This window comes from Anguilla rostrata, chromosome 12, assembly GCF_018555375.3.
Source record: "Anguilla rostrata isolate EN2019 chromosome 12, ASM1855537v3, whole genome shotgun sequence".
NCBI lineage: Eukaryota > Metazoa > Chordata > Actinopteri > Anguilliformes > Anguillidae > Anguilla > Anguilla rostrata.
In genome coordinates this window covers 23,945,066-23,956,077 of record NC_057944.1, presented here as the reverse complement: position 1 = coordinate 23,956,077, position 11,012 = coordinate 23,945,066, and the positions used below count along the sequence as shown (strand labels likewise).

The 11,012-nt window shown below is 44.8% G+C and overlaps 1 protein-coding gene across 4 annotated transcripts; it reads right to left on the bottom strand.

Annotated features, from left to right (window-relative positions):
* Positions 1 to 293: 293 nt before the first annotated feature.
* Positions 294 to 10,479, bottom strand: LOC135235580 (protein FAM118B-like). Of its 4 annotated transcripts, none has more exons than XM_064301166.1 (8): positions 10,201 to 10,479; positions 8,086 to 8,174; positions 7,720 to 7,972; positions 4,579 to 4,806; positions 2,795 to 2,923; positions 2,132 to 2,429; positions 1,438 to 1,506; positions 294 to 1,044 (listed from the first exon to the last, which is right to left on the bottom strand). In XM_064301166.1, exons 2-8 carry the CDS (start codon positions 8,166 to 8,168, stop codon positions 893 to 895), a joined length of 1,212 nt encoding a protein of 403 aa, XP_064157236.1. In that variant the 5' UTR covers positions 8,169 to 8,174; positions 10,201 to 10,479; the 3' UTR covers positions 294 to 892. The 4 variants fall into 4 exon arrangements, with proteins under 4 accessions (XP_064157236.1, XP_064157235.1, XP_064157237.1 ...); XM_064301165.1 differs by having other exon boundaries at positions 10,056 to 10,477; XM_064301167.1 differs by lacking the exon at positions 10,201 to 10,479 and adding an exon at positions 9,820 to 10,002.
* Positions 10,480 to 11,012: the final 533 nt, after the last annotated feature.

Below are 11,012 nucleotides of genomic sequence, written 5' to 3'. Positions count from 1 at the left end.
TGTTTGGTTTAGTTTGAAAACTATACATGAACATCGGTAACAATTCAACTGGTCAAAACAAATCCTGGAGGTGTGTCTGTGTCTGTTGGACTGGGCCCAAAAGAAGCGGTGGCTTGGCATGTTACGCATTCACGTCGTAGGATCAAACATGATTGTCAACTTATTTGAACTGCACAGATCCGTTTGTCAACATGTGTCACTGAAAATTATTAGCAAATTAACAGCAAGTGCAAAAGTAATATACCAAAAAAATACATTTAAATGGGTGTGAAATGTAGGTCAGATCACACTGATGAATTTTTACTAAATCACCGCTTTTAATTTACTAGAAAAGGACACACAGAAGATGGCAATGGACGTACATTTTTTTATATTACTGGATGTATAAATACCTAAACAAAGACAAGTCACAAAACAACATATACAGAATTTCTAATAGAAGTCACAAAACACATGCAGGATTTTTAATAGGAAAGCTTAATTAAAGGCCTGCGTACAGGAGACCTTTCAGCACGTCACTGGCCAGGGGACTGGCGGACTCTGGCGGCTGAACCTCTTTTCGCTGGTCCTGGGGTCTCGTGGCCTGGGTGAAGGGGTCATGTGCTTTCGGAGCAGCACACGTACCGGGGGTGGGGGGGGGGGGGTACTGTAGTGCTGCGTTTGTAGTGAGGCCTGTGTGTTTTTGTAATTATGTAAAATGTTCAATGATTACGTTCAGTGTCAACTTTCTGAGATTCCCACAAGCCAGCGAGCGGTCCGCTCATCTTCATCCTGAGGCCTTTTTTTTCCCCCAGACGGAAAATTTGAGGGGTGAAAATGTGGACCACGGTCCCGCTGGTGGAGGTAGAAGGGGGGTGATGCAGACCCTGCGGGTTTGGGAGAGGCTGGTTGTTCACCCCCTGGTGTCGGACTCTGGAAAGGCCCGGGGCATCCCTTTTCTCTGGTTTGAGGTGCTAAACCCCGCCCCCTCCCCTGCAGTCCTGTTTTCTGGCGCTTCCCTTCCCTTTGTGGGCAGGACTGGGGCGTTACAGGCTGATCTGGTGACTACAGAGTAACAGGCAAGGTTAGGGTGCGCCAGGGCGGGCCTGGTGCTGCGGGTCCTACAGGGTTACAGAACCTGAGCTGGGCGCTCAGCTCTAGGTTAGTGAGCGGGGGGGTCGGGGGATGGGAGGAAATACGGACGCTCCGGCTAACTGCGGCTGTCAAGAATGGCAGTCTGCACAGAGAAGGACAGAGAACTGGCTCAGCGGACCACACCACACCTCCCCTCAAAAATAACTCATCCTCAAATTCTGGCCAAAATGAAGGGCTCTACTTTCATTAAAAAAAAGGTCATGCACTGAAAGGGAGTGGGGCTAGAACCTCACTGAACGGAGGCGGAGTCTCAGGCTTCCAGGCATGCGGTAAGAAGCACAGAGAGGAGCAGCGGGTCCTAACCTTGGAGGAGGCTCTTCTGTGCATTAAAACCGTTTTGCTTCCCTTCTTCAGCTGCCTGACTGGGAGACCCTGCAGAGGACCAAAGCACAGGCGTTACCTCAGCGCAGTTCAGCTCAAACTGTGCCACAGCACAGGCGTTACCTCAGCACAGTTCAGCTTAAACTGCGCCACAACACAGGTGTTACTTCAGCACAGTTCAGCTCAAAATATGCCACAACACAGCCGTTACCCTCAGCACAGTTCAGCTCAAACTATACAACACAGCCGTTACCTCAGCACAGTTCCAAAAAAACCAACTCCAATTCCAACTGCGCCAGAACAAAAATGAATCTTCTTACATACGATCATATTACATACACACCTATGCACATACACTTGCTCAGTGATTCTAAAAGATTTGTTGTTTGTATCACAAGCCCATCCTAAAGGCTCATCAGAGCTGAGCTTAGTCACTACAGGAGACCATGGACTGAAAGTGGACACAGAGTAAGGGCCAACTCCACGGATGCAGTCTTATATACGAGTGGGTCGCAGAAGTTCAAAGGTTGTGAGATCAGTGTGACAGGCACATTCCAGGATTTCAGTTCATTCAGACCATGGCCAACAACAGTCAGAAACCTCAGCCGATAACAATTCAGTCCTGTGTGTGTGTGCGTGAGTGCGTGCGTGTGTGTGCCTCCACCCTCCTCCTCACCCCAGCCGTTGGTGACCACGTCGCGGGTGCAGATCTCGTTGGCCAGCCGCTCAAAGTACTCGGGCAGGTCGGCGTACTCGTTGCCGTAGGAGATGACCTTGATGCCCTTGTCCAGCATGTTGTCGCGCAGCTTCTTGAACTCGCCCACGTCCTCGCGGCGCACCAGCATGAAGTGCTCCAGGTCCGACTTGTGCTTCACCGCCTCCAGGAAGAGCGCCTGGAACGTGGTGTCGTCCACCGTCCGCCCACAGCCCAGTAACACAAACGACTTGGTCTCATACAGCTTCTGGATCTCCCTCTGACACGTGCAAACACGGAAACACACGCACGCGCACAGAAACAGACACACAGAATCACACAAGCACAAAAAGTTCATTTAGCCAGAAATTCCCCTAACTACTAAACCAGGGCTGCTCAACCCTGTTCTTGGAGATGTACTGTCCGGTAATTTTTTATGTCAACCCTAATTTGGCACACCTGAACTACTAGCTCAACGAGATGGAGTGAAAACAGGATCTACAGTACAGCAGATCTTCAGGAACAGGGTTGGGCATGCCTGCACTCAACACAGTCGGCCAAAGCCCGTGTGGTACCAGCACAATCCCTCCTGCAGGTCTGTGGTGCATGAAGGGAGAGAAAAACATGGCCACCCGGGTGACTCACCATGACCTCTGTGTTCCTCAGAACATTCTGGTAGCCGGCAGGGTGAAGTACAATGCCGCTGGGGTTGGTGTACACACCGTGGATGTGCAATACGCTAAGTCTCCTCTTCTCCTGGGCCCACTCCAACACCTACACACACACACGCACGGGCACGCACGCACGATGGTAAAAACCCATTGAGACTGAAACCTCTTCTACAATGAGACCTGACATAAAAACTCCTGTTTGTACTCTGGACTAAAAAATTACTTGTTAATATTGTATTTTTCTATTGGACTTCCTAGGGGGAAATGCAAGCTAAATTTGTGTCTTGTAAAAAGTTGCAGGTGTGGAAGACTGGTGATACCCTGTACTTCTAGAATTTCCTTTGATGGTGGCATAGCGTGCTTGTAGAAGCTCTGTGGTGACTACTTCACTCTGATGGAAAGTTTCAATGTGAGTCAGGTTCAGATTCAACAGGGCTGCCTGCAATCAAGCCTGGCTGTGGCCAATCAGCTGAATCTAATATTAAATTAAACTTGGTTAATTTGTTGACTGAGTAACAAAAGGGGCATTTACTTTTCCACAAGCATGATATGTGAGTTTGAAAATTTTATTTAACGAGAAAGTCTTCAAAAATTCAGGTATCCTTTGTCTAATATTACATTTTATCTAAAGACCTGAAACCATTCATCGTGACAAATATGGAATTATAGAGGAAATCAGGAAGGGGCGAATACGTCTTGTATCTCAGGGTGTTTGCCTGTCTGATAAGCGCAGTGTAGTATAACTGGGAGATAGTAGTATAAGTCAGGAGCTGGTCTTGTTACCTAAAGGTCACATGATCGATTCCAGGTAGGACACTGCCGTTGTACCCTTGAGCAAGGTACTTAACCTGCATCGCTTCAGCATATATACAGCTGTATAAATGGAATGTAAATGCTATGTAAAAAGGTTGTGAAAGCCGCTTTGGATAAGAGCGTCTTCTAAAGGCCTCTAATGTAATGTAATGTAATAAGCGAAATAATTATCTGCCTAACACAACATGGCAATAACATGAGCACGAGACATCTGTGTTAACAGAAATTAAGAGCTGGAGAATGCGTCAGTCACTGTGTCATGAATTATGAGTTTAAAATCAGCAGTTGGAATTGGCATGTGCAGTTAGTCTTTTTATAGCATGTAACTAAACCAGATAATGCCCTTGCAAACTAATGGAGCCAAATAAGAGCCTAACACGAGTGCAAGATGGGAGTTATTCCCCAAACTAATTTTTATGGTAAGGAACGGGTATCGTTTTGGTATTGTATAAAAGTCAACCACCACAGAACTAAACTTAGCTTTGGTATAGACAGAGCAGCCACTCTTCCCTATAATTTGTCTGATCATTATTATGCACACAATTACAAAAATGCCAATTTTACCATTACTACTAATAACACTATTATTATGTTATTATCAATCAGGTATTTCGTTTCATTAAGCATCTATTATGGGATGGATGGACGGGAAGCAGTCTATTATGCAACATTTATTAATTTTACTGTTCTTTTCATTTGTTGTCATGACCATCACATATTGTATTAAGTCAGGGGCTCCCAAACCTTTTTTCTGATCTGATCCCAAACGAACGGTCATAAATTCACACGACCCCAACACTCCACCCACACACACATCTCGTGCCTGACAACACCCTTTAGCCCTGACTACACTGGCGATGCACCCCGACCTCTCGCGCCTCATAGCTTTGCTATAGGCGGGTTGTTGTGAGGGTGGTGGAGTCCGAGTCTGTCCGGCACTGGCACCTTTTTCTCGTCGGTCAGGTCCAGGGACTCCAGCATGGTGGCCTGGTGAGCCGCGTAGATCTCCAGCAGGTTGTCGAAGTTGGTGGTGAGGACGAGCGCCCCGCTCTCCATCAGCTGCAGGACCGAGCGCAGCAGGTGCTTCCCCGCGTGCTCCATCTTGCACTCCAGGTCGTCGAACACCTCGTACAGGCAGTCCTTGAAGAAGGTGGAGCGGACGTTCCCCGTGCGCTGCGGGGTGTGAGAACACCACGCCGGGGTCAGGTATGCGGCTGAAGCGCTTTAACTCTATAGATGCCGGCAAGGCCAAAATGTAATCAAGGCCAATCCCCGAGAAGGCTTACCCAAACATAATACTGACCAAATCGCACAAGCAAATTAAAGGCATAATACTGTTGAAAGTTCACATCTATATATATTGTCAGCAATCTGTAAGACTACCCAGGTCTGGTAAAATACAGACATCAATGATTTCAGCATTAGCAAGAAAATTTTATCTAGGGAAAGTGCCTAGAGTAGCACTAAATTGTCCCTGACCTGATCCTGTATGTTTCATCATCTAAGTGAGACTATTTTTGCATTGTTAATAAATGGTTATTGACATAAACTTTGGAAATACAGGTTTTACAAGGGACCAAATACCTACGACGGACAAGCAGACCCAGCAGGCCTGGATGTCCTGTTGTATTTCCTGATTAGTGGCTTAATTATATTAGTTAAATCGCCTCAGCAGGATGTTGCAGGATTATTTGTAATTATGACAAGGTTTGAGGCTAACATGACTCTAAAGGCCATTACTCTAAAGGCCACACAGGATAAGACCAAATGACCGATAATGACTGCACACTCAAGAAGGTTCCAGATCTTCCAAGATCAAACATGCATATCTGAAAACATGCTTACATTTTAATGCTGCACCAGTTGTACACTTTAATGTTGTAATCTCAGCAAAAACATTTCTAATGTATAAAAGCTACTCAAATATGCAAAGCACATAGTCTCTCCACATCTAAATACAGACATGAAAACTTGTCAACTGTTGATATCAGTTACGACCTATTTGGTAGGAAGTCCCTCCTGCTAGTTATTTGGTTGCCTTTTATTTTTAGAACAGCTCAATAGAGTGCAAACAGTTTACAGAGAAAATGCATTAGATTATATTTAGATAGCATTTCATAGATTTCTGTTGCAACATATTTTGGTTATTTCCATGCCCTCTGAAATTCTGTGTGCTGCCACCATGCAGTGCAGTCACAGTATGCAGTGCATAATCCAAGCGAACATGCGGCTGCGATTTCCCAGCCAGGCCACTAGTAACAAAGTCACTGTGGAGGCCATTGTTGGGAATCTTCTGAATGTGGTTGTAGGAGTGTAGAGCTGTACGCTCATTTACGCTTACGTAGGCTGTCATCAGCTTGGTCAAAAGATTTGGGTCACAGTCTTCCAGTTTAGATTTTTTCAGATCAGGGCAGTATTTGACTGAGATTAGCCTCATTATTTGACATGAGTGGACCAGCATGCGCCTTAGCGGGGTTTTGATTTAACTGTAATTGCGGTGCAGGTGTAGAACTGCACTTCCCAGCAGTGACTGGGCCAAGATGTCAGGCCTCCCAATCTGCAGCTGCTCTGCTGAAACTGCTTTGAACCGAGCCAGCTTCAAAGGCACGAGACCACGCTGCTGGCCTCGCTTTTTCTTAAATCGCGGAGAACAGGCAAAAAAAAACCAAGGCCCTGTCAAATGTGAGGTCAACAAAAGTCTGTTTAACAGACAGACTCAAACACAAAATCAAATGTGGAAAAATAAGAAAACTCCCCGCGCCCTGCCAAAAAATGTATTACATCTGCAGGTGTTTCAAAGCGCATTCCATTCCTATGACGAGAAGCTCAAGGTCAGGCCTGTATGGCCCAGCTATGCATGTTTGAGACCGTCTGAAGAAAACAACGGTCATGTTCCTTCCCTTGCCAAAGAGAACACTTGAAAGTCCAAACGCTACACCATCACCAGTTTGGGCCCGTTACCACTAGGGAATTCAGCATAAGGCAAGCAAATTGATCCCAGTTTTGTGTCCCATTATTAAACATTTCTGGCTCGCAAGTTGCGAACACACGCAAGGCCGATCCATTTTTCTGTGCGACGGCTTCGCGACACGCGCTCGCAGTGCAGTTCTCCACTGTACTCGGGTGGGGCAACGGGTCAGAGCGCGAAGGTCTGCTGAGCAGGTGAAACGTGCAGGGCGGACTAACGGTTGGTAATGTTTTGTGGAAGGGAATGCTTGACCTGCGGAGACAAAGACTTTCCCGGATTAGCGGCGAGACGTGGCGGAAGGGCTAGCGCACGGGACAGAAGTCGCCCAGCTGCGTCTGCCTTGAGACAGGAAACGCGGAGAGGGGATGTAAACAACATTCCTAGGAGTGTTTTTATTTTTTTTTCATCCCTCCCTTTTCCTCCACATTCCTCATTTGTCTGGACATGGCGTGTCAGCACACATGGACTGCACCAAAGATGAAAACGTGCATATCCGTATAAAAACACAGGCCGTTCTCATTTTGTGCACATTTCAAAAATGGGCACTTTAAAAAAAATTTTTAATCTGTTTCAGTGATTTTTCATTCGACCTGTTGCTCACATGCACTGGCAGACACGCCCAGAGGAGAGGCTGCAGGACATTCCTTACAGCATAATGAGTCCTCCTTCACTCTGATTCCTGTCAGGGCGTGAACAAATACATTAGATCTACTCTCTGCTTCTGCCAAACAGTATAGCACGCACAAGATCACACAGTCGAGCTTCCCTCACTGGCAGAATTTCACGACTATGGCCCGTTTGTAAATGGCAATTTAAATCCCCTCCTTCCCCACTCCTGTAATTTTATTGATTAATGAGATTAAGGTTCAAACAGAATTTTGAAAAGATTACGTTTAGAGAGTGGTTCGAGGCGATGATCCTGCTGCTCGAAGAGAGGATTGCGGGAGTTTCTTTGCACAACAGGTGGCACGTGACCTTCCTGCGTTTGCTGTTCTGCTCAAACACGAGCTGCTGAGCAAGGAGGCCCCATTCCCTTGTTTGGGGCAGTGGTGGATGTATTTGTACAGGTGTGCATATGTGTGCATGTGTGCGTGTGCATGCATGCGGGTGTCGCTCACCGGGGACAGTTTCTGGATGAGGTCATGGGCCACGTGCACCAGGTTCTTGTCCTCCTGCAGGCTCTTCTGGAAGCGCCGGCTCTCCTCTTCCTCCAGGAGGTCAAAGTCATTTGCGGCGTCCAGCAGGGCCTGGATCAGTCCCTTCCAGGAGCGCAGCGCTGGGACCTGGGGTGCCACGGCAGAGCTCACCCCAGTCCCGATCACCAGCACCAGCTCCGGGGCGCGTTTGGTCTTCAGGCTGGGCAGCAGCTTCCTACGAATCCACCGGAGAGGCTGTCATTGCGACACCCACGGAATTCCACTGAAGAGCTTCTGGATTCAGGCAACGAGAGTGTAAAGAAACCAAAGCAAGAATGCAGGTCTTACCTGGGTTTCTTGGCGTTGGAGCTGACATCGTTGGTATCAGGGGCAGGTCTCTTCTCCGTCTTCACAGTCACCACAGAGGCCATTCGACTCTGGGGGTGGGTGGGGGGGGCGGGGGGGACGACGACACTACTGTCAAGCACCTTGCCCTCGAGGCAAGCAGTCTTGAGCCAGTAATCTCAAATTCCACAGTGTTCACAGAAAAAGTACACTGGCCAGAAGCCATATTCAAATTGGTGGATGATACTTAATTCCCAGTATGGTAAATGACCTATATTTGATTAGATCAGACAATCTGTTGATCCTAATTTAATACACAGAAACTTTCGATCTCCACCATACCACCACAACCGCAATTCATGGGATGCATGCAAACAGAGATATCAATCTGACATATTTACTTACAAGAACTTTCATGCTGTAACAAACATCCATGTTTCCAAAGTTTGACCTAAAATAGTATATATTTACAATACGTATAGCCTAATGCTAATAGCATTCTGTGACGCCAGTTTACAGTTAATACCTTTAGGTCATTTCCCCCAGTAGTTTGTAAATGTTTCTAAGGAACATGTACTTTTTTTGTGAAACGCAGTATTTCCCTATTTATAACGAGGAGCTGACTGGTTGATGGTGCAAGTGTGTGATTTATATACAGAAAAATAAGGTAATTTAACACGCAGGAGAAACGTGTTGTTTGGCAACCAATCCCATTTTGGACGGTAAAGGTTCGCTCCTACATCCTGCAAGATTAATTGAATGGAAAAGTTGTCATCGCTAACTGGTTTGCCCAGCAAACTGTGGAAACAAAAACCTAAAAGCAAATGTTTGTTCTGCTGCGAGTTTCTCGGTTTATGGTGGCAATTCTGCAAATGCAAGTCCACTCAGTCCCTGCAAATCCGAGTTGCTATGGATAGAGCTAGAGTCAGAGGCCAGCGTCCGAATCGTAGAGACCCCATCTAAAACGATTTTTTGTAGCCTAAAGCACACACTGGATGATGTTGGTCCCCAGTACATAATTTAAAAAATGAGGAGCATGCCAAGACACTTATACAAAATATAACTGAAACGTATTAGTTCCTTTATGGGGATTTAGTTCCTGAAATGAGAGAAGCGGCCACGGGATAGTTATGATGGCTTTTATTTTGCTACGTTGGCAACAAAACGCTCCTAGCACCACTGTGCTGTCAGGAAACATATCGTATAGCTAGCAAGCTACCGAACTAAGCAGTTCGGCTCCAATTTAAAAAGAACCTGGCCAGTTTACAAAACTAGGCGCATAACACGTCGTTACTGTAAGTTATCGCACCGATTATACAACCACTTTATAAAGATAGACAGGGACTACTAAATTAACAGTTTCATAAGTTAAATAACTTATATAGTCTAGCTAGTTGACCAATATGCTAACAGCAACCATCCTGGTTAGCTAATAGCAGATAATTTAGTATAGCAAGAAAAGTACTGGTCCAAATGGGAAAAGATGGTTCTCCAAAAACACATGACTGGAGTGTTTTGTTCAGTTTTTTTTTCTTACAAAAATAAAATAAAGCGTACAGTTCAGGTAATAATAATATGATTATTATTGTTATTATTATTATTATTATTATTATTATTATTATTAATAATAATAATAATAATAATAATACTAATAATAATAATAAACGTTATATTCCCATTTCAAACAAGACTGCTCGCTGGTAAACTATTTCACAAGCAACCAAATAAGCTACCTACCTAAATAGTAGTAACTCTGATCCATCAGCAACTAACAGTCAACAGACACAATATGTCATAACTAGCTTGCCAACTAGTAAATTGAAGCTAAAGCAATTCTAGGCATCAAAGCTCCTCACATTGCTATTCCGCTAATGTTTGCTGGCTAGCATGCTTGCAGTTTCGGGGACAGTCCATTTATGTTTTCATACCACTCTACAACTAGTAAGTTAGCTAACTAGCTAACGTTTACTTACCCCTGCAATAACGCCAATAGCTAAAGATGTACAGCCCGTTTGATCTTTTCTGTCCTTCTCCCAAGCTCCGGTTTGCAAGTTTTATAAATAATTATGTGCGTCGCCTGTCTTGTCTGACATGGTGAAGTCTGTAACTTTGACGTACAAGCTGTCGCCACGCCAGCAAACTTGGAATCAAAACTGTCTGCCTCGAGTTCCGAGCGAGGAGATGTTTGAGAGTTCGACCAAACAGATAAAAGCTTGAAAGTTGAAGAGACTACGTAATATGAGTCGTTTCCTTTTACATTTTAAAAGTTCCGGTTTTTTTGGAATATGTACGTCAATTAATAAGATCCGGTTAAGGAGCCTTCAATGGAAAAGCTCGATTCTAAAAATGGTAGACGAAGTACAACGCAGAAAGAATCTTTAGAGAACAGTGCGAATGCAGCAACAATGGCTTCTGTATTCAAAACTCCGCCCCGTTATCCAGCCTGATACACTCCCCCGTATCTTCCGAACTGAACAGAGGAAGCGAGAGCAGACTGAAAATTGGCAGGCATCTTAATATCTTGATATAACATTATGTGTGATTTTAAATGAATGAAATGGGAAATATTTATTCATTGTTCAAATGTCTTTGCATGACTTCACCTGAGCTTTTTGTATTTTTTTTGTTGTTGTTGCAAGTACAGCTTTTAATATATAACAGTATTATATTACCACACTCCTATATCATTTGGACACCTTCAGAAGAGGTGAAACTTCACATTTTTTTTCTTGAGCTTGTGCTCACAGACAAATGCTGTTACTATAAGAAAATTGCATTTATGCATGATTTGAGTTTACTAATAATTTTACTCACATAATTTACAGCGTACAATATATGCAACACGCAAGTAATCTGGAACAGATGTTCACTAATTTCTTCAGAAGTTCGATCCAAGCAGAGAAAAAACCTTCTGATGTATGTACACATAC